The sequence below is a fragment of the Zophobas morio genome, unplaced genomic scaffold, assembly GCF_036711695.1.
Source record: "Zophobas morio isolate AGI-343-1 ecotype UQ-CSIRO unplaced genomic scaffold, CSIRO_AGI_Zmor_V1 ptg000207l, whole genome shotgun sequence".
Lineage (NCBI taxonomy): Eukaryota > Metazoa > Arthropoda > Insecta > Coleoptera > Tenebrionidae > Zophobas > Zophobas morio.
In genome coordinates, this window is record NW_026972311.1 from 169,273 (window position 1) to 190,895 (window position 21,623).

General features: G+C 28.8%; 1 protein-coding gene and 2 long non-coding RNA genes across 4 annotated transcripts; 2 read left to right on the forward strand and 1 right to left on the reverse strand.

The window, feature by feature from the left end:
- Positions 1-1,330: 1,330 nt before the first annotated feature.
- On the forward strand, positions 1,331-1,995 carry LOC135146078 (uncharacterized). Its single transcript, XR_010283664.1, has 4 exons — positions 1,331-1,428; positions 1,483-1,544; positions 1,605-1,664; positions 1,769-1,995. It is a non-coding gene; the product is annotated as an uncharacterized LOC135146078 (long non-coding RNA).
- A 472-nt stretch (positions 1,996-2,467) lies between these two features.
- Positions 2,468-3,730, reverse strand: LOC135146066 (uncharacterized). Of its 2 annotated transcripts, XR_010283661.1 has the most exons (5): positions 3,635-3,730; positions 3,503-3,580; positions 3,253-3,425; positions 2,779-3,191; positions 2,468-2,720 (listed from the first exon to the last, which is right to left on the reverse strand). It is a non-coding gene; the product is annotated as an uncharacterized LOC135146066 (long non-coding RNA). The 2 variants fall into 2 exon arrangements; XR_010283660.1 differs by having other exon boundaries at positions 3,253-3,580.
- Positions 3,731-9,384: 5,654 nt separating this feature from the next.
- On the forward strand, positions 9,385-19,050 carry LOC135146067 (uncharacterized). The gene is made up of 12 exons (XM_064078226.1): positions 9,385-9,436; positions 9,504-9,598; positions 9,692-9,740; positions 9,787-9,839; positions 10,064-10,175; positions 11,182-11,259; positions 12,373-12,525; positions 13,051-13,157; positions 16,089-16,224; positions 16,704-16,771; positions 16,908-17,024; positions 18,966-19,050. Exons 2-12 carry the CDS (start codon positions 9,515-9,517, stop codon positions 19,023-19,025), a joined length of 1,017 nt encoding a protein of 338 aa, XP_063934296.1. The 5' UTR covers positions 9,385-9,436; positions 9,504-9,514; the 3' UTR covers positions 19,026-19,050.
- The last annotated feature ends 2,573 nt before the right edge of the window (positions 19,051-21,623 follow it).

Sequence of the window (21,623 nt, forward strand, 5' to 3'; positions counted from 1 at the left end):
GCCTCCTCGAGTATGAGCTCCTCAACCATAAGGGAGGAGCCCTTTATTATATTTTTGTTTATATAACAAATTATGTATTTTGTTTCTTTTTTCTAATTATTCTTTTACTAATAACGTTTTTGTAGCTTTTAAGCGCTTTTTTATCATCAAAAAATCTTTATCATTTTAAGATCCTAAAAATAACTCAATTTATAGAGGCTGCTTTAAATTCCAGCACATAGTCTGGCAAACAATTAGGGGAGAGGGCCTATACAACTTTTATGCTGGTGGAATTGCATTAAGATGCAAGTCATTTTTTTTTATTTGCAAAAATAATATTGTTTATTATTTAATAAAATTAATATTATATTCAACTCATAGTCGAAAGGATGACTTAGTCTATATTATATATAGACAGGGCTTTAAAGAAAAAGGAATTCAATGCAGAATATTAACTCTAACCAATCATCAAGTCATTCATTTTACAATTTTAAGTGCCATTTCAATTGGGTCAAAGAAATAATCCACGTAATAACAAAATAATTTAACGGTATAATATTATTAGCGTGTAAGAAACTTCCCTCGAGCGCTGGGACTTTAATAAACTAAAAGGTTTAATATATCCAATGTGTTAAATTAAAATTTCGTACTTTGAAGAGAAAGTTCTAAATAAACAGTAATGCGGAAAATTTTTGTTTTTTTTGGTGGATGATGTAGTTGTGGCAGTAAAAAACTTTTACCTTATCAGCATTTAAAAGCAAACCTTTTTTTATATATATCGTAGGTCGAAAAAAATCGTTTAAAAGTAAAAGTACAAACAAGTCACATGTCCAGAATAATTAAATTTTATTCAATGCTTACATTACTTGCTTTTAGCAATATGTATTGGCGACCTCAAAACCGCTAAATATGGTCATAAGAAAAGGTTTGTTAATAAGGTGCATTAAAAAGCTGATGCTTTTAGAAAAATAGATTTATTAAGATGGTTCTGTCCTCGCGCAGCGGGAAGAAAATTAACTAGCTCTCTTCTCTTATATACGTGACCTTGAAGCCGTTAATTGTTCTATATAATAGCACTTTTTAAAATAAAGGGATTTTTAGTTCATTTTATTTTTGTGATTTTTATTTATTTTATTTACCTGATTTTATTTTACTAATTCATATTATATTTATTTCCTATTTCGAAACTTCCCTAAGTACGGATAAATGAATAATAACATTTTTATAAGACAATGTTTTTATTTTTTGGTCAATTTTTTTTTAAAAGCAAGAATGCCTTTGGCGTTGTCTCATTTTACCTCTGGCATTCAGTGGGCAACTGACCTGGGTGCCCATGTGCAGTCGATTTTTAAAAATTTTTTAGTTCTATAATTTTTGCTTACTGCTTGGCTTCATTGAGCTGGCATTGGTGGTAGAGCGGGTGATTTTCTCGCGACTATTTAAAATGTGGTTTGTTTTGGAGGGGAAAGAAACCTGATTTATTTTTTAATTTATATCATTTAGGAATTTTACTTTTCTCTGTCGGTCGGCGGTGCTTTTATTAGTATTGATTCCCAGTTTGGCTGGTCTTTCCTATATTTAACTTAGAGCTTGCTTAGCTATATTAATTTCTACTTAATTTTTAGATCTGCAACCTTTAGATTTTTTTTCAGATAGCCTTGATGCTCTTAAAAAAACTGCGGAAGGTGTCAGCGAATTTTGTGCAGAAAGTTTTAACTAATCAAAACAATGATTGCTTCGTTTTAACTTATTGCTTGGTTAGCTATATTAATTTCTACTTAATCTTTAGATCTGCAAATTATCAGTAAGATTTCAGAAGGCGCTGATGCTATAGGAACTACCGCGACACAATTTGTCGACAAAGTTAAGGAGAAAGCTTTACCTAATCAAAACGATGATTATTTCGGAAGTTCGTTAGCAATTACCTTAGTATTTATACTTAGTAGTATATTCTGCTAACGTATAAGTTAATTTCTTTTATTTATTTTATAATCTTACTGTTAATATTAAATTTATGCGATCGCAATTTTCATACTTAATAAAGAAACATGTTTATTTAACTTAATCATTTATCCTTATAGTTGTGAAAAGCCTTTATTTGACAACAAAAACAAATTTTTATATTAAGACCACTATTATTGAAATCTTAAATTTTTCGCTTCAAGTTTTATTAAAATGTAGACCTAACTTAAATATGGTGCCTAGCCGGGATTTTAAGTGAAAGACTTTAATATATATCTGCAGAAACTTTTAATAATTACATTTATTATAATACTTGGACATTAATTAGCAGGAGTACAGTAACGAAAACTTTTTGAAACAGTTTTGTAACCAAGAATTTTTTTCCACATGTTTTATTTGTTTCCATATTTCAAAAAATATATTTGTATAAGCGATAGAGATAGAGAATAAAGTAGTCCTTACTTTTTTATGTCAGTTAGCTTAGTGAATTTTTAGGGTTAGTTTATATTTATTTAAAAGTTATGTTATCGACTAAAAAGATAACTAAGACCTACTAAATGCTTCATTATAGTGCGTGGCCGAGAAGTGTAGAGTCATTGAGTTTTTTGAATCCGCCTTTCAATTTTATTGAAGCTAGCAAAAAATAATTTTGCCGTTAATATCACCTTCCAGAAGAATTGTACGTATTTCCTTCCAAAGCAGCGACAATTATAGGATACACCAGTTGTTAAGAGAAGCTATTTTGCGTGGTTTTTTTTCTGCAGAAGTTTTCGAGATGCCTAAATTTTAAAGAGAAAACAACTTAGGTACTGTAAGTGAGAATATAAACTAATTTACCTCTTTTCGGCATCCTGTCCGTTTAGGTATCATGTTTATTAATTAAAAATTCATACGCCTCCAATTTATTCAGTTTTTATAATTTGCTTCCGAATCACTCCCTATTGACATATAGTAAATTTATGTAAAGGTATCAAGTTACTGGTTATGATTTATTAAAAGACTTCAGATACGGTAACAACTTATATAATAAGTTTAAAAACGACTGAGGAGCACAAAATCACAATAGTTGATAGAAAGAGTTGACATGTGCGAGGAACCGTATGCATCTATCTGGCGTTTTGCTCTTCAATAAATAGAAATAAAAAAACAACCGGTGTACGAGGCGTATCTTAGCAGCACTTAAAAAGTAATAATCCCCTTTTTAAGCACTAAATAAGAGGACTGTTTTGTTTCTGGTATAAATCTTATGTCTATTTTATATATGCAAAATATAAAAAGTTCGTACCTTGAGAAAAATATTAAAGCATATACACAAATTTTCATTAAGAGATAACTGTTTTGCTAAACTTTTCCAGGTAAGAACGAGCTCGCAAGCTAACTGAAGCTGGCATAAATAAAGCTTGTTTATATATATATTGTTTATTTAAGAAATTGGCCTCTATAGTCGAAAATATACGTCCTTTTTGATACTTAGTTCATATTACCTTGGAAAAAAAGAATTGGTAAATAGCCTTCAGAAGAAGGCAAAGTTAACCTTTTATGATAATCTTACACAAATTACATATTTTTTACTCAATGAGTTCAAGATATATATATATGTGTTCACATATACATAAAGATGGACTTTGGGTTATTGGTCCTAGGTTTAACTAAATGTAAACAAGTTATTGTCAAATCTTTAGGGCGAGCTTACATTTCCCTGATGGAGCTTTCATGTCCACACTAAAGAAGTGACTTTCTTGTGAAAGACTTCCGTTGACAAAGGTCTGTAAGTGTAATTAAAATTGAACAGTACTTGAGTTAAATATTTCTTTTTTCGTTATCATTTTGAAAAAATGATAGTTATTACGTATCTAGATGTCCGCGTGCCACGACAAATTATTTTTAATGTGTATAATGGGTCAATTATCGTTGATGGTGCTACCTGTTTAATAAAAATTTAGGGCCTTGTCATATAATTTATCTGATAGGCTAGTAACGATTATTCGTCGCAGACATCGGGCTCGTTGTTGTAACTATGCTCTACAGACGGAGATAACACTGTAGCCGTTAGCTATTGCCCTTTATATAAAACAGTTGATAGTCCTATCCCATAACCACCGGCCCTTTTTTTTAAAATTATAATATACATTTATCCTAAATAATAATATAGAATTATGTAAATTATATTTGTGCCAGGAAGTTTGTAATTAAATGTATTGTAGGCATAGTAGAACCAATAATCAATAATTGGAAGGCAGCTATAATTTTGAATGTAGTTTATAACCTACAAGATAAAATGATGTTCTCTAAGGAAGGAAGGACCTAAAAAAGTTTGACTACATAATGATATACTTAAAAAATTTATAAATATAAGAGCTAAGAAAAAAGGAGCCTTATTAAGATATGAAAAGTGTGAACCAAAAGTTTATGGAAATGGTAAAGTGAGCGATGTCAAATAAGTAAATTTTAAGTTGAAGAAATGAGGATCGAAGTCCAGGTAAAGGTCTATATAAGTCTGAAGTTTATCTAAAGGGGCTTAAAGGGGAGAACGCATCCTGTGTGCATTAAAGAAATTGTAAAAAGCTCTAAAAAGTGGATTTTTCAAGGTACATACCATTTGAAAACCAATAACATCATTAATAATGTTTATATGAGCGTGCGCGCAAGCAGCGTGTAAAGCAATTTAATAGAGTTCTATACCTAACCTCTTTTTATTATATATAATTTAAAAACTCTCATTAAATCGTCTGAAACTACACGAAGTGAGGATTTAGAAAGAAATAAAGGAAAATAATATTAAGATAAAAGTGTGAGCTGGATCGCTGGATTTAAAATTGGAGTGGGCGCTGTTATATTAATGTTCTACGAGGAAAAAAATAGGAGGGTCCCCGGTCGTTGTGGTAAAAGCACCTAGAAAAATTTGAATCTGGATGTTACAAAAGCTATTAAAGCGCCATAAAGAGAGCTAAAATTACGACTTGGGCTCATATTAACCAAACTTGGGGTACTTAGACACAAGGCGTAAAAGTGAGCTAGCTTTTCCGTCTCATATTGTTTGGACCACCCGTTCACCGACGAATTTTAAGTTGCTTTAATGTATATATTCGGCAAGGTGGCTTTAGTTTAACTTAAAGCACAAAGTTAAGCCTTGGAAAAAGATAAAATTTATGGCTTGTCTTTGCCTAGTCATGAGTGGTAAAATACTCTACTTCCACTGCTACTAATTTTACTTAGAGTTGCACCTTGAGGACGGTTTTTTATGTTAAAAGACGAGTAGCGTGGCCAGCTATTCGTACCTAAAAGCTAGTGACACAACCTGTAATTCGAGGTTTAGTGTATCATTGTGAACATATCACGGTGCTTTTATTGAAAGCGCAGCTGTTTACTATCTTAAAGCGAGGATGTATTGTTAATTAGTTGTAGGTTCAGACATTATGATTAGTCAACTGCACAACACATGCTGCGCTTTCCTATTCGCACAAAAAAAGCTTACTTTTGCTGGGCAATAGACGATATAACGACTGGTTTGCTGCTTTGACCTTTACTACCAAGTAATCACTTGAGTACGCCACGAACAGCGAAGAATCTATAATGACCTTAAAATACACCACCGAAAGCACCAGAAAATTTCCTTGCCAACGACATGGGGAGCACAATGCGTCTTTATAATAGGAAGCTCTCCACTCTTTACATCCTTGTAAAAGAACCTCAATGAGACGATACCAGCTAGCAATCGCATTAGTTTGAAGCCATCCAGGAAACAAAGCAGGAAAATTATTTTTTTTCTAGACTTGCTCCCTGCTATACATCTTTGACAACTACACTTGAGTAACAAATGAAAACCGGTATTGCCTCTAACTGGTAAGTTTTAAAGGCGATGGCGTGGTATATATAGCGGAAATAAAAGCGAGTTATCTTTTAAGGTACTATAAATTTTAGGGGCTATTAGTTTATTTTTTATCCTATCAATTATTTGAATTTTTATTTAGTTCCATATATTATATATCTTTTTTTAATGTCTTTATATAAAGTGATTTTTATAAACATTATTGAAATACAGCTTAAAATTAAAATATTTTTATATAGCTCTAAAAAAAAGGTTTAACAACCGATAGTGAGCATGCTTACCCAGCAGGGAAAGTTCAATTAAAGAAGGTCTTTTTAAATGGAAGAGAAACCTCTTTAAAAAAAAAAGCTAATAAATTTATAATAACTGCCTTAAAAAAATTATTTTTACCACCTACTTTATTTTTTGTGCCTCTGAGCACATAATTTAAGACGTATTAACCCAGCCGGTTATAAAGTTCTTTCAAGATGAAAAGAGCAAAAATGTGGTTGAATAACAAAAATACGGAGAGTTATTAATGTTAATGTTAAAAGAACTACCTTTAAGCTAAGTAGCAAAGAACATAGAACAGATCGTAGGAAAAAGGAAACTAAACGAGGACACTAAGAATTCTAAGCTCGTAGTAATAGAATTAAGCACAATAATCGAGAAGAAAGAACTTAAAACACCTAGAGATAGAACTTTAATATATAGAGCAATATCTGTTTCATCGAAGAGAAGAAGAGAAAATATTAATTTGCTCATTACAACTAAATAAGGTTATATTTCACCATAAGCGCTTGAGGCGTTAACTAAATTGAAACCTTCGAATTATAATTAAGATAAACGGATTGATCTATTCTAATAAGGCATTAGAGAAAGCTGATATGAGGTTATTACCATAACACAAAAGTGGGGTATTGCAAGTATACCACAGGAATTTTCTTTGTCACTTTTTATTAATAGGTATAATATTACAGAAGTCCAATTGTTAATTTGTTGCTTTTCTGAAGGTTTAAAAGCTAGTAATACTATGATGCATTTTTTAGAATAAAAGCTGTAAATAGTAATCAAATCAAAGTATTTAATCTAAAGATTGCACAAGCGGACCATATATACGTATATTCACAAGAAAAAAATTAATGACCCAGATAAAGGATTAAGCCCTAAAGTTATTTTTTTTTTTTTAATGAAACCAAACCATTTTGTGCGGTGACCTTAACTATAAGCATATAATCTTGAATTGTGAAAAATCTGTGGAAATCTAATTCCAATGAAAAAATTCTTAGACAATGAACTGGACAAAATAATTGTCTTGGCTTATATTCATCCGAGCCCATAAATTATTCAACACGAGACACTCTAGATATTCTGGACATAGAAGTATTACTGAACACTTTAATGCCAACCTCTCTCACAACCCCACCAGCTTTTAGCAGATGATGATCTCACACTAATAGAAATAACTGTTAGAGACCCTCTAACCCTCGTAACCTATTTTAAAGTAGAGACTGGGTGGTTTTCAAAAAAGCAGTTGATAACCCATTAGTTGACCTAATAACTGGGTAAACCTTTTAGAGGTCGACGACCCCAATTCTTATCTCGAAAACGCCTTTATCTATTCTTTTGACAAAGTCTCAATTACAAAACCAAAGGGCGTTTTTAGTCCCTTCTACCCCGTTAACATAAAAAATTGATTAGGAGGCAACGTTTAAAAAAAAGAATGAAAAGCGAGTTTATATCCTATTTACAAAACGCTATAAACAATTTGAACAAAAGAATAATAAAGGAAATAAGGATATTTTTCAACCACATGTGGGACAACAAACTTAACTTATTAAATTCCTCCCATACATCCATTCGGAAGAGGATTAATTATCCGGTAAAAAGAAAATAACCAGCATACCCCCTATTTACAACGACAAAAGATTGCTTACTCTGCTGCTGTAACAGCCTCCATATTTGCAGAATATTTACTCTTCCAACCTTTTGCCCTTCCATAAATAATTATGAAAGCAAACATGTAGGCTACGTAGGAAATGTATAAACACTGTGCTCATTAAAAAAAAGTTTGGTTCGCAAGACCCTTGCATAGAGAAAGAAATTGGTGCTGTACTCGAGTAACTCCATACTATAAAGGCAACAGACCCTGAAGGTATCTTTAATAAGATGCTTAAACATCTAACACTATCAGGACTCCACCTTGTCATTAACCTATTTAATTTAATTTTACTCAATTCTTATTCCCAGAAGCAAAGGAAAAATGTAGATTTAGCGGCAACCCACTTACTCTACCCGCTGCTGTGCGAAAAGCACAATGTCCCCGGGAAATAAAATACGCCATGATGCGGACGTGCACCCTTTTATGGCCTACGCATATTACCTAACTTACGAAACAACCAACAATTGCACTCTTGCGTCAAACAAGCTCCGCGACTAATGACCAGCGCCATGGCACGCTGCACTATGACCTGGGCCTGAAACGAGGCAACTACTGGTGAGTTTGAACATGTTAGCAGGCGGCCAAACAATTAGTAGACTCCAGAACTTACTCCAAACTCCGGATAGGCGCACTTGTTGTAAGCCTCCAAACACATCGTGGCACCCAGAAACTGAATACGAAATATGCAAAATAATTAGTTTTAGCAAAACCAAGCTTTCTACGTTCACTTTTACCGAGGCATCTACCCAATTCATTGTGTGAGTAGGATTAAAATTTCAGTAAACTAGTTAAAAAAAAACAAGTGAAAAGACAATTTATTGTAAAACTATTATTACTTACATAAAAAAGCTATCTCTCTGTCATACTTATAACTAAAACATTAATATTAAATTATAGCCAGTTATGCAGCCGTTTAATATTTACAGGAGTCTGCGAGGTGGAAATTAAGATTAGAGCAAAGCGCTAATGTTTATGAATGTACGTCATATTAGCTTGAAACTTTTAATTAAGAAGTCTTCTTACTTGTATCTTTGTTAGTTGGCGCCTGAGATAGCGAAAAATATCACAACACGGACTTAAAGTTCTTCCAACTTAAAAAAATGTTGTATAACTTAAAACAGACTTCTCTTACTCTCTATTTAATAGCTATTACCTTAAATTGTACTAATCGGTTGTGTTGTTTACAGAATGATACAAACAACAATAGTGGATTTACTCAAAAATTTATTTTATATGCAGATTCTGTTTCCGCTACTTACGTGGAAAACTAGGGAGACAACACTTACAAAAACCCGATATAAAAAAATCCCAGCCAACTCTAAAAGTTCTAAAGCAAACCAGTAGTGGTAAGTTACAGAGCAATCACATACACGTTAAAGGTTAGCCTCAGCCACAACGGCGTCTTTAGTTTTAAAACAACACTTTCAGGTAGAACAAGAACTACTCTAGGTTGCAAGCTGTTTTTAGATCTATTGCGCAAACCATTTAAAATCCAAGAAAAAATGCTAAGTATATTAAAATAACAGCCACTGTAATTAATATTTAAGAAATTTTTTTTTACAAAAATATTTTAAATAATATTCTAAAATATCGAAAAAAAGAACACGATTGCCAGGTCGTGTGTGATATGCTAGTATTCATGTGAAATAAAAGCAACCACTGAAAAGCAAGCAATGTTTCGAGACTTCTGTTTCTAAATTAGCTAGCCTCCCTTGCCTTCTTTGAAACTTTTCGCTACTTCTAATGTTGTGTTATTTTGCGTAAAAAGTTGTTTAAAGAGAAATTTATGTTAACTTATATACATATTCATAGTGCATCCTTTAATGATATACCAAGATTTGCCGAATTTAGATTCGAGACTTGAAGCCCTTTTAACTATCAAAGACGCCCTAATGAATTTTATCTGGGCAATTATTTTTAAATATATTGTACATTATAGAAAGTTTATTATTTATATTTATTAACTTTTTTTAAAAAAATATCATAATAATTATTATTAGGGAAAGAATAAAAGAAGGTTTAAGGATATTTGCCGTTGCGACCAACCGAGTTTGTCTTTTTTTTGTTTTGCTTTTCTCTTATTTAATCTGTTTAGTTGAAAGACAAAAAGATGACACATTAAAGAGGGGATTAGCGAGAATGTTTGAGGTTTGAAGCTTAATTCTAATATTTCTTAAGCTTTACAGTTTACTGTTTATAGGAGGATTTCACTAAAAGCTAGATTTAGTTTACTTTCCTATTAAAAACTAAAACTTTTTTTTTAATCATGATTCATAAACTTAAAAACTTCAAAAAGTAGCCTTTTTGATGCTTATTTTTATTTTAGTTTAAATTAAAATATATTATAGACTTTTTTGTAATAACATTTTTAGGGCGGCGTCATTATGGACGTCGTCTCAGTAGAACACGCTAAAATTGCTGAAGCTGCGGGAGCTTGCGCCGTTATGGCCCTCGAGCGCGTTCCAGCGGATATACGCAAAGAAGGTACAGATCTACGTATACATAACTTATTATAATTTATAGTATATTCTAAAATATTTTTTATATATATATTTAATTTATACTTGAAAATTTATATTAATTTTTTTATTTTTAATATAATGAAAGGAAAGTATATTTTATTCATTTTTGTATACTTAACAAACATTTTGGACATATATTTATAGTATTTATAGATAAAAAAATTTTCCTTCAATTTATTTATACAGTATTACTAGAATTTATTAAATTTATTTATTAAATTTATTTATATACTTCGTTATGAAACCATTCTTTACGATTTTTATAACTCACGTTTCTTCTTCTTTTACTCAAAATCTACAACTCAGCTTTGCAACTTAGCGAAGTTTTATTAGTTATAAAAGTGATATATCTTTGCTTTAATAATTTAAACTAAAAGAAAGCCAACTTTATAAACCTTTTATTATTACTAATATAATAATAAATTAATAGAAGTTATCTTATTTGTAGCAAGCTGCTCTAACTCTTTAATGTCATATTTACTAATTTGGCATGATATTTTCTATCATAATTATTATTCTGCGCGCCGGACAATGCTGCTGCTTCTAGTACTTTGCTAATAATAATAGTTGTGCTCTGTCACACTTCCGGCGCTTTCTGTTCTTGGATAAAATTTATGTGAATTTTTTTTTAATTAACTCTTATCGGTTTTATATAAGTTTCTTTACTACTAATAAGCCTCATTTCCTATTTTTTTCGAAGAGATATATTATTTTATTGTATCTTTCATATACATTTAAAACTTTCTTACTTGTGCTTCTTTGTTTTCCAGTAATGATTGTATTATAATTTTTTTATAATAGAAAAACTTTTAAAGACTTGTAAAAACGCTATAAGTAACAATAATGTTATTATTATTTTAATATATAACTTTTTCTCTTAATTAATCATTATTTAATAATAATCAATATCCTTAATCATTATATCATTATTTGTAACTTTTTTAATAAGTATAACTTTTTATTATTAGGAGGAGTAGCGAGAATGAGCGATCCTGCGCTTATTAAAGAGATTAAAAAATGCATTACTATTCCAGTAATGGCGAAAGGTTTCATTATTTTATATGATTTCTATAAAAATTAAGCGCCTTTTTTTTGGAATTTTATTAGATAAATTTTTATATTTAACTGTTTGGTATTTTTTTTTATAAAATTGTTAACTTTTTGAAAATACCGTGAACGTTCTATATTTTTATAAGTTTAGTGGAAAAATTATGCAACTCGTTTTTTTTATTAACTTTTTGTTTTATTAGGTATTCTTATATCTTTACTTGGTTTTATGTTATAAAAGTTAGTTATTATTTTCATAGTAAATATATAGAAGAGTTACAGAAAATTATTAATATTGCTTTTGTAGAATTACATAAGAATTACAAAACTTGAAAGAAAAAAGTTTTATTTTTTTTATTAAAGTTTATTTTGTGTTTCTATATAAAACTGTTAAACAAAAATAAGTTTATTAATATTTATACTAGCATTGGTTTTTATTATTATGTTCGAAACTATAAATATATCATAAAAGTATTAAAAAGTATATAAAAACTTTTTGTTAAAATGTAATTTTTTAATACAAAAAATACCCTACAACAAACATTTCTAATAAAAATATAAAAGAAAAATTCTATTACAAAAATTGTATTATACACTTTTATATGATACTTTATAGATATTTTTGTTTTTTATAATTTTATTATATTATGAAGAAATTCTTTAAAGTTTTAGAAAATAAAAAATTAATTACTTTTTTGAAAAAGTTTTAAATATTTATAAAAATAATTTTATATTAAATAATTTTTGCTTCTGCTGTATTCTTTTTATGCGCACGGAAGATCCCCACAAAAGTTTTAAGGATGACGAAAGTTCCATTGTGGCCTTTTTTGCGCTCATTGCACCAAAATACTTTTATTCTGCGCTGAATTATAACAAAATGGCAGCTGATTTTATTAGAAAATTCAGTTTTTTTGTCCAGTAAACGAGTCTTTTTTCTCATGCAATATTCTGCGCTTCACAACTTTTTAATATTAACGAATTACTGCCTGCCTTTTACCTCGTTTATATACTTAAACGTATTGCGGCGATATGTGACTTTGTAACTTTATTTCTTTTTATTGGATGCCTATATATTATTATATGAAGTTATTGTACGTAATTCTATAAACAAGTGCGCATTGGGCACACAGTGGAAGCGCAAATCCTGGAAGAGCTGTGCGTTGATTTTATTGATGAAAGCGAAGTGTTAACTCCAGCAGACGAGGAAGAGCACATTTACAAGTCACCCTTTAAAATTCCATTTGTCTGTGGCGCAAGAAATTTGGGTATTTTTGGAATTCATTATTTTGCTTTTCAGATTTTAATATTTTTATTGGTTGTTATTATTAAAGTAATTTTTTTAAAGAACTTTACCAGCTTCTTCGTTTATATATAAAATTTTTTTTAATACTGAAGTATATGTAAAGTTTGCGGTTTACTTTTTTAATTATACCTTTATTAAAAAACCGAAGTTTATATTATAATATATCGATTTTTATAGCTGTTTCAAAGATGGCACCATTCTTAATAATAATATAAATACCTTTTATGGTCCTTTTTATTATTAATCTTTTTTATTGCTATTTTTATTTCAACTTTTTTATATTTTAAAAAGTTTTATTGGTATTAATATATTTTTTAAGTAAAGTTATGCGCAATATTATTATTAACATATAAAATTTAAGAATTATTAATACTATTAACAAATGTATTTGTAACAAATATGTAGATACTGGAAGCCAGCCAATAGATTTTTTTATAAATGTACATGCCTTCATTTATGTTGACTTCACAATTTTTTATTGTTATAGGAGAAGCACTTCGGAGGATTGAAGAGGGAGCCGTAATGATTAGAACAAAAGGCGAAGCGGGCACAGGGAACGTGGTCGAGGCCGTTCGCCACATGAAGCGCCTGAACGTATTATTATTAACTTGCAATTTTACTATATATGAATATTCGTTATTATTATTAACTACAAATAATTGGTTTATATTTATATATATTATAAACTTTAAATAACTTTATTCTTTTTATAGTTTTATATAAATTATTAATCTTTCTATAATTTTTTTTACAATTTATTATAACTTTAATTATGCTAAATAAAATATTATTGCTTGCGAAGGAAGTACTGCACTTCATATACAAAATAAATATAAGGTTTTTTGTAAGCTGCGTTATGAGAAGTTATAAAGCGAGTATCATAGATGATGCTAGATCTTCGTTAGAGGAAGATTGTGCGGAAGTCTAGAAAAGATTTTGGTTTTTACTTTATATGGTAGACGCATGCGGCATTGCCTACTGGCTACATCGAAGCGCCAGTTGAGTACCGAAGAAGCCTTAGGATAATTATGTCCATATTGACGACCGCTTCGTGGCGAGGCTTACTGAATTGTTATTTAGTTTTGTGTGTTTTATCGGTTTTTTTTTGTAAACCTTCAGTTACATTGTTTGGGGGGGGGGGGGAAACCGACGTTAATTACTGATGACCTTATATTAATATGTTTTAAGTCTAAAAAAATACGTACAGGGGTTGATTAGTTTTCCACAAGCGCTTGAGTTTTGCGACCAAATATTTTCCCCATACTGATAGTTAGTGGACTTTTTAGCGCGCTGCTTACGATGGGAGCGAAATTTAATGGGGAAAAGAAGCAGGAGTAGTTTTGGCGGTGTGTGATGCATTCGTTAATGTTAAGGATAGCGTCATAGACGGGGGTAGCCCTAGCATTTGTTGGATCTTTAATACGTTTTTGAAGAAGTTAATTTAGTTAGCGATCCGTAAGGTGCTCTGGTAGAAGAAAGAAAGAATTAATGCGAACGACCTGATTGGATAGACTTGTGTGATAATACTTGCCAGCGCTTTGGGAATAGTAAGGCTTAAACCGAACTAAGAAAGGCATTAATTGAAGCAGCTTCCGCTCGTTAGCAGACATAATGATTATGTCTAACGGCTGCAACACCGTATTGGTAGTTGTGGAAAAATACTTGTGCTTCGAGTGGGCGAAATTTATAGTTATTATTAGTGCGAGTTCCGTACTAGATGACTTTACTAGATGGCTTTAAGGGTATGTGGGTAGCAGGTCCCAATGCGCCACGTTAGAGAGGCAGTCTGAGCCGAACACCAGTGGAGTAGCGAGGTACTGTAAACCATTTCCCGTCCAATGATAAATGTGAATAAACTATTCAGGCCAAGTGATTGTCGCAGTATATATACAAGCAAAATCTTAATATCTTTAGAGCTAGCACATTTTTATATAATGTTAAAGATGATGTAAAGTCTGAAAAATTGAAAAAGGTTTATATCTGTAGCAGTAGTAGTGCCGACACGTTAAACAGTCACTAAAAAAGTAAAGAAATTTTAGATTAGCTAATGGAAACTGGAGGCGGATGTCATCTCAGGAAATTATACCCCAAGAGTAAGACGATGGCCGATGACTATTGGGAAAAACAGGAAGGTAGTAGAAGTGCATGATTGGAAGTACTATGTTCGGGAATAGTCTATTGAAACAGAAATTTTAACTAAAGAAAGAAAAAGAATTATTGTTTACTTGGACAAACTCTGGGCCATCTTGGGAATAAAATATGTGTGAGTGAGTTGCAGAATAGAAACTGGGGAGGTAACATCACAATCACTACCATTTGCATGGTGTTAAGTGCGCTATTTACATTTGTGAGACTGGATTTTAAACACGCGCACATAGTTTAAGCCGATCTGTTGATACTATACACATTTCTCGGAAATCAATTTTTTTGCCGGGAAAGATTATTTATAAGTCGGACTATAAAAGCCTTTTTAAAATTGGGGCCAAAGATTGATATAGGGAGTTCCCCTTAGTGCGCCTGCATTTTTTGACAAGTCGATTGGCTACCATTTTTATTCTTTTAGTATTTTTAATATTATATATAAATTTTTATCCGTTCTTTTCTTTACGAGAGATTTACGTTTAGCAGAAGCAGCATATGTAAAAACGAGATGAGAATAATGGAAAAAGTATTTACTTAAGTATAAGCCGAAATATCAGCGGCGATGGTTGGCTGGATGGATTTACTTTAGAAGTTTAAGATTAGATCCATTTTTACTACCAACGGAAGCAGAGTTAACGTATATAAAAAGTGCATAGGAGCTAACAAGGAACATTCCTGCCCCCCCCCAAGTAAAAGGAATCAAATAAATTACCATTAATTAGAAAGCGGTTGGAAGGAGGCATGCGGTTTGGAGTTCATCTTCTCTGATTTAAGAATTTAATTTATATGCGTGCTTTTAAATAAATATATTTGATCTACCGAGTTACATACAAATTAGGTGCAATGCCTTCTTAACAGAGGGAATATTCAATTATTATTATACTATTACACAATATTTAAGTATAAAAGTGCCTGTTTTATAAACAAGAAAAAATATTCGTTTTCCAATTTTGTTTTTAAAATAAAAATCTTTATGTTATAAAATGAAAAAGGAATAAAATACTTGTTTACGAACTTTATATTATATGTGAAAATGTAATGAATAATACTAATAATTAATGTTTAATGAAATCCAAATTTTATTAAATAAAGAAAGCTTTAAATGATATTAATAGTAGTTAAAGTATTTATATTAGAACTTTTATATACAGAAGCCTAAATTTTAATGAAAAATGTAACCACCCATTTCTTAACCACTTCTTAAGCAATTTGTATTATAAAAAAAAAAAATTTTATCGCTTTTTTTTAGATCATATAAAAATGTAATACTATAGAAACATAAAATTAAGGTAAATTTATTCAATAAAATATTAAGAAAATTAAATATTGTAAATTAAATTATTTTATATAGTGAAATGTTTCTTTATATTTGTTGCTATTTAGCGGGAAATCAAATCATTGGCTTCAATGAATTCTACTGAACTTTTTGAATACGCCGAACAAGAAGGAGTTTATGTTGGGTTGGTAGAAGAAGTCTGTGAACTCCAGCGCCTTCCTGTAGTCTGCTTTGCCGCTGGAGGTCTTTTTATATATATTTTTTGTGCGTAAAAAATTTGATTGAATACTTTTTTTGATACTGATAAATTTACGTTGTTGATGGTTTATTTACGATTGTTGACTTTTTTTTGGGCTCCACTATTCGCCATTATCTATATTATATCAAATGTTGGAATTAGAAATTTTTTTATGACAGTTTTGAAAGAAGTTTATTAACAATTAATAGTAAATGACTTTCTTATATGAATCATAAATAAATTAATTTTTTTTTACTGTTAAGGACTTATTTTTAGTGTTTGAGGAACAATAATTCTAGTTTACTGAATTTTAGTATTTTTTAAGTTGTTCATAATTTTTGCTAACTGTATCCTATTAAGATTTCTTGTTTTTGTTAGGCAGTTAATGAATAAATTATTATATATTTTAATGGCTTCTTGTTATTCGCTTATTTATACTATATTCAAATCTTAGTAGTTGTTTTTTACTATTAATTCTTTTAAGGGATTGCCACCCCTGCCGACGCTGCTTTAATGATGCAACTCGGCTGCGACGGCGTGTTTGTTGGATCTGTAAGCTCTGTCTTTTTGCTGATTAATTTAATTATGACTAATCGACTTGCTTATAAACTTGCATTTTTATATCTTTATTGTTGGTTATTATACTTAAGAAAATTTTTGTTATTATAATAAATTATTATTATTAAAGGGAATATTTAAAAGTGAAGATCCCAAGAAACGAGCGGAAGCGATTGTCCAGGCCGTCACGCATTACCAAAACCCCGAAGTTTTACTACTCGTTAGTGAGAATTTAGGAGCACCAATGGTATCTTTAATAATAATACAAATAACTTTATTACTTTTTTATACACTTTAAAACTATTTATTGTTCATTAACTTTTTTTTATATAAAAACTACAACTGCTTTAAATTTTATTTTCGCTTTTATTAACTTTTAAGTTTTATCTTCTAATGATACTTCTCCTTTTTATATAATTTTATATATATATTTTTACTTTTATATTTTTAATTTATAATTGAGGTTATTTTATAAACTAGTCTTGAAATTTTATTATAAATTTTAATTTTTTATATTATTTTATAATATTTATTTTAATTAAGTTTATAATAAAAAAGTGTTTAGTTATTAGTTTGTCCCATATAATTTATTTTCTTATTAATTAGTTATATAATTAGCATTTGAATTATATAAGATTTTTTAAATATATCGATTAAAAGTTCAATAGGAATTATATATAAATAAAACTTAATTAATTATAAAAATAACTTTTTTATAAATTATTATAAACTTCTTACCAAATTTAACCTTCATTTTTAATATTTTATTTATTTTAATTTAGAATTTTTCTAAGAAATAATATATATATAAATCTTTTTTATATATTTTATTAATAAATAATAGAAAAAACCAGTACTATTTTTTTTAGTTTTCTTTAGTTTTTCGAACTGTTTACTTTTATTTTTAATAATTTCATGTTTTTTTGTGGGTGAAAGTTAGATTTAAGTTTTTCTAATTAATATTAAAAGGGTGATTTTCTGTTAAAAAGATTGACATAATTTTTTTTTTTAAAAAAAAAAATTTAAAATTTATAAATAATTTATAAATTTATTAACTTCGAGTTCTTAATTTAAATATTTTTTGATTTTCGGGTGTAAATTTATTAAAAAACGGAGTATTGCTTTAAACTGTATATAATATTTATATATTTCTGATTATTATATTAAAATTAAAATTTTACAAATAGATTTTTTTCATTCAAGAAATTTTACTTAGTTTTAAATATTAAAATATCTTTTTTTAATTCAATTTACAACTTTTTATTGTAACTTTATTAATTCTGAAAAATTATAGTTATTATAGAATTGATAAAACGAATATAATTATTTCTGATTTCTTAATTTTTAATTTTTAATTATTGTTAATAATTTTATTATATTTTTCTTTTCTTAGAATTTTTTATGAAAGTTAGTTTTAAACTTTGAAATATAATATTATTTGATAAAAAACGATAAAACAATTGTAATTGATTTTCCCTTTTTTAAATTATAATTTGTTATTTATTTGTAGAAAATTAGTTATAAACTTTGATAAGAATTGATAAATCGAATGTAAAGGGTTTTTCTCATTTTTTAATCGTATTTAATTTTTAGTAAATTAGTTATAAACTTTTAAAAAATATAATATTTTTTTTACTGATAAAATAAATTATATTGGTTGCTCTTTTGTTAAATTGTTGTAGGTACATATAGTAGATTTGTGATATACTTTGGAAAATATTATCATTATCTACAATAAAGAATGATAAAACAGATGATTGATATCTTAATATTAAATTAAAAATATTAATTACTTTTGAGTAAATTAGTTATAAACTTTGAAAAGTAAAATATTTATAATATAAGAATTGATAAAAAGGATGTAATTGGTTTCTTTTTTTTAATTTTAATCGTTACTGATGTTTATTATAATTCTTATTTTCTTATAACTTATTATTAAATTCTAAAAAAGTTAGCTATGAACTTTAAAAAATATTATAATTCTTATTTTTTTAAAACGATTAGGATTGATTTTTTTATTTTATAATTGACTTTATTAACTTTTTTTTATTATTATTAAAACTTATTAATAACTTTCATAATTTTCTAATTAACTTTAGAAAATATTATTATATAAAGAAATTATATAACGGGTGTAAAAATTTATTATTATAACGAATTTATTTTATAATAATTTTTTTTTCAAAAGTGTGGAATCGACAGCAGCCAGTTGTCGCCAAGCCAGCAATATGCACGAAGAGGGATATAAAAATAAATTTCGGAATTTTTTTTAATGTTTTATTTCTCATGTTAAATGTCCCTTTATAGTAAATAGAACATATATATATGTTATTTTTTATTATTTCTTATGGTGGAAACTACTTTTAAGAACAGTTACAAATAATAAAATATTGATATTTATTTATATATTGTAGTGGATTCATATTAGAAATATTAGTTGTTAAAAAAAAAGATAAAAATTATTATTAGTCACTTATTATGACGAAGATAAAGTTTTTTTTTACTTGAAATATTTACCAAACTTTTACAGATTTAATTAAAATTTAAATTAATTTAAAATTTTTAAAAATTTATTAATTTCTCTTAAAATTGTTGTTTTCATGGCTTTTTAAATGAAAAAGACATATTTTACTTTTAATATATTTGGGTCGAGAGTTTATTTTTTCAATGTTAAAAGTTTCTGGAGGATAGCTTTTAAGTTTTCTGTAGAATTTAGTTAACTTATATACTCATATCTTTAAGAGAGATTTATAAGAAAAGTATATATTATTGTTAAACTTTATAACCTTATTAAATTATAACTTTAAATTTAATTATTTCTCGAAAAAGACCGACTTTATTTAAACTGTTTGAGGATAATTTTGTTTATTTTTCTTATTGAAATGTGACCTCTTTTTAAAGACAAACTATAACCGCTAGGAAAATTCAATAATAAAAAGTATATATACAAATTTTTGGATGAATAAAATAATTAATACAATATTAGGCAGAGTCCCTCTGTGAATTTTGTTGTTGGATTGTTTTGTTTCTATATTTAGTGGAATTTGGCAATTACTCGTTTCTTTATTGAAACTCTTTAATAGTTGGTGTATATTTCTGGCTTTTCCTTGTGCTTGCGAAAATTAATAAATATCTAATACCCGACCACAAAAAATTGTAGCTTTAAGGAAGCGAAAAATAATTTTATGTCGATATAATTTGAGTTCCCATTAAACTTTTATCTTTTAGAAGCGTTGGATCTTTTTCTCGATTCAATATGTTTTGTGTTAATACTTGTGTAATTGAGATTTTTTGGTTTAAGTAAAATTTAATTTTGAATTTTTGAATTGTTTACAGTAGGTACTACAAGGAGGTTATTTAATTTTAGGTAAAAGAGTATGTCTTGGAACCGAGATTTCTTTAAATTTACTATGTATAGCAAATATAGGACGTTAAGTTTCAGCACAAGCAAAAAGATCTGTTTAGATGTTAAAAGTTATTTCCAAAAAGTCAGTTTAATTAACTCATTCTAAACCTATGAATTAGTACGGGACACATTGTGTTAATCTACACTAATAAGAAAATTTAGTTTTGCAGTAAGATCCTTCTACGCCTTTAATAAGAAAATTGTAATTATAATGCGTTTATTTAGGAAAAAGTTAAAAAAATGCTTGTTTGCTACTGCATTCTAAATAAAATAAACAATATCAGGTCATATTACATTCATATATAGATTCCTGTCCTTAAATTTAAGTTTCACTAGAAACTAAGAACAAATTTCTTAATAACCAAATTTTGCTCTGATAAAAATAAATCTCTTAAGAGAAACATATAGACAATGTTGCGAAAATTATACTACTTTTTACAGTAAATTAAAGTTTTCTTGACGCTCGGGCAAATAGACAAGTACTACTAATAGCCTACTTTGATCTTAGTATTTTGCGTTATTACTGGAAAAACATACATAAGCCTATGAAACAAAAATTTACTCGCTTTTTAAAATTATTTTCTTTGGCTGTTTTAATAAAATTTGAGTAAAAATTCACAAAGGGGCCAAGGAATAATTAGGAACAGGAAATTATATAATTTTTTTTTAACACTGGGCATACTACGCCCGGTCTTTTTGAGTCCTTAAACCGCTTAATCTGAAGTCCCCTTTTCTGCAGGAGTTGGAGCACGTGCGCCCATCAGTGTTCGCTCTTTAGAGAGTTCTAATGACTTTCCCGAAGGACTGAAGATGCGGAAAATATCGCGCCTGGACTCCCGCCATTCGGATTAGTTGGTGGAAGACCGCTAAAAACCACCACCGGCAGAGGCAGCATTAGGCTCAAGACCCGAGACCGCTGGAAACACTGGCGGTCACCCGCCGGCCAGGCCTCCCCGATTATGAGCGGAGCTCCTCCCATTTTTATTATTAGATTAAAATATTGCAGTTATGGTTTTGGTTATTCCGGAACGTGTTTAAAATACTGAGTTTCTAAAATGTTTGGGCGAGATGTTATTTTCAACGTTCACATCCATCTTGTCCACTCTGTCTCCCAGGGTGAGCAAAGCAAACAAACACTCTCAAACTTGAATTTTTAATTTCTTCACTTTCAGAAAATTAAAAAAATACTAATGTGAAGTGTGTATGCTACTCTTTTTTTAATATAGTTATAAGTTGATATTATTAAAGTTATTCAAAACTGCAGCTCTATAGTCTTATAAAGTACAATTAGAATGAAAGAAAATTTTCTAGAAATAACTTTAAGGTCAGAAGACCTGACAGTTTAGATTAAGAGCTAGTCAAACTATTGATTTTACTAAGGTCTTATTAAATGGAAGTAGAGATTAATAGAGCTACTTCCTTTTATTTTAAGTAGAAATT

Bases quoted from the DNA above. Each gene is read 5' to 3' on its own strand.
- LOC135146067 (XM_064078226.1), top strand. From the start codon at position 9,515: ATGATATACCAAGATTTGCCGAATTTAGATTCGAGACTTGAAGCCCTT. The intron at 9,741-9,786 runs GTTTGTCTTTTT...TAATCTGTTTAG, and splicing joins TTGCCGTTGCGACCAACCGA to TTGAAAGACAAAAAGATGAC. The intron at 17,025-18,965 runs GTATCTTTAATA...TTTTTTCAAAAG, and splicing joins AGAATTTAGGAGCACCAATG to TGTGGAATCGACAGCAGCCA.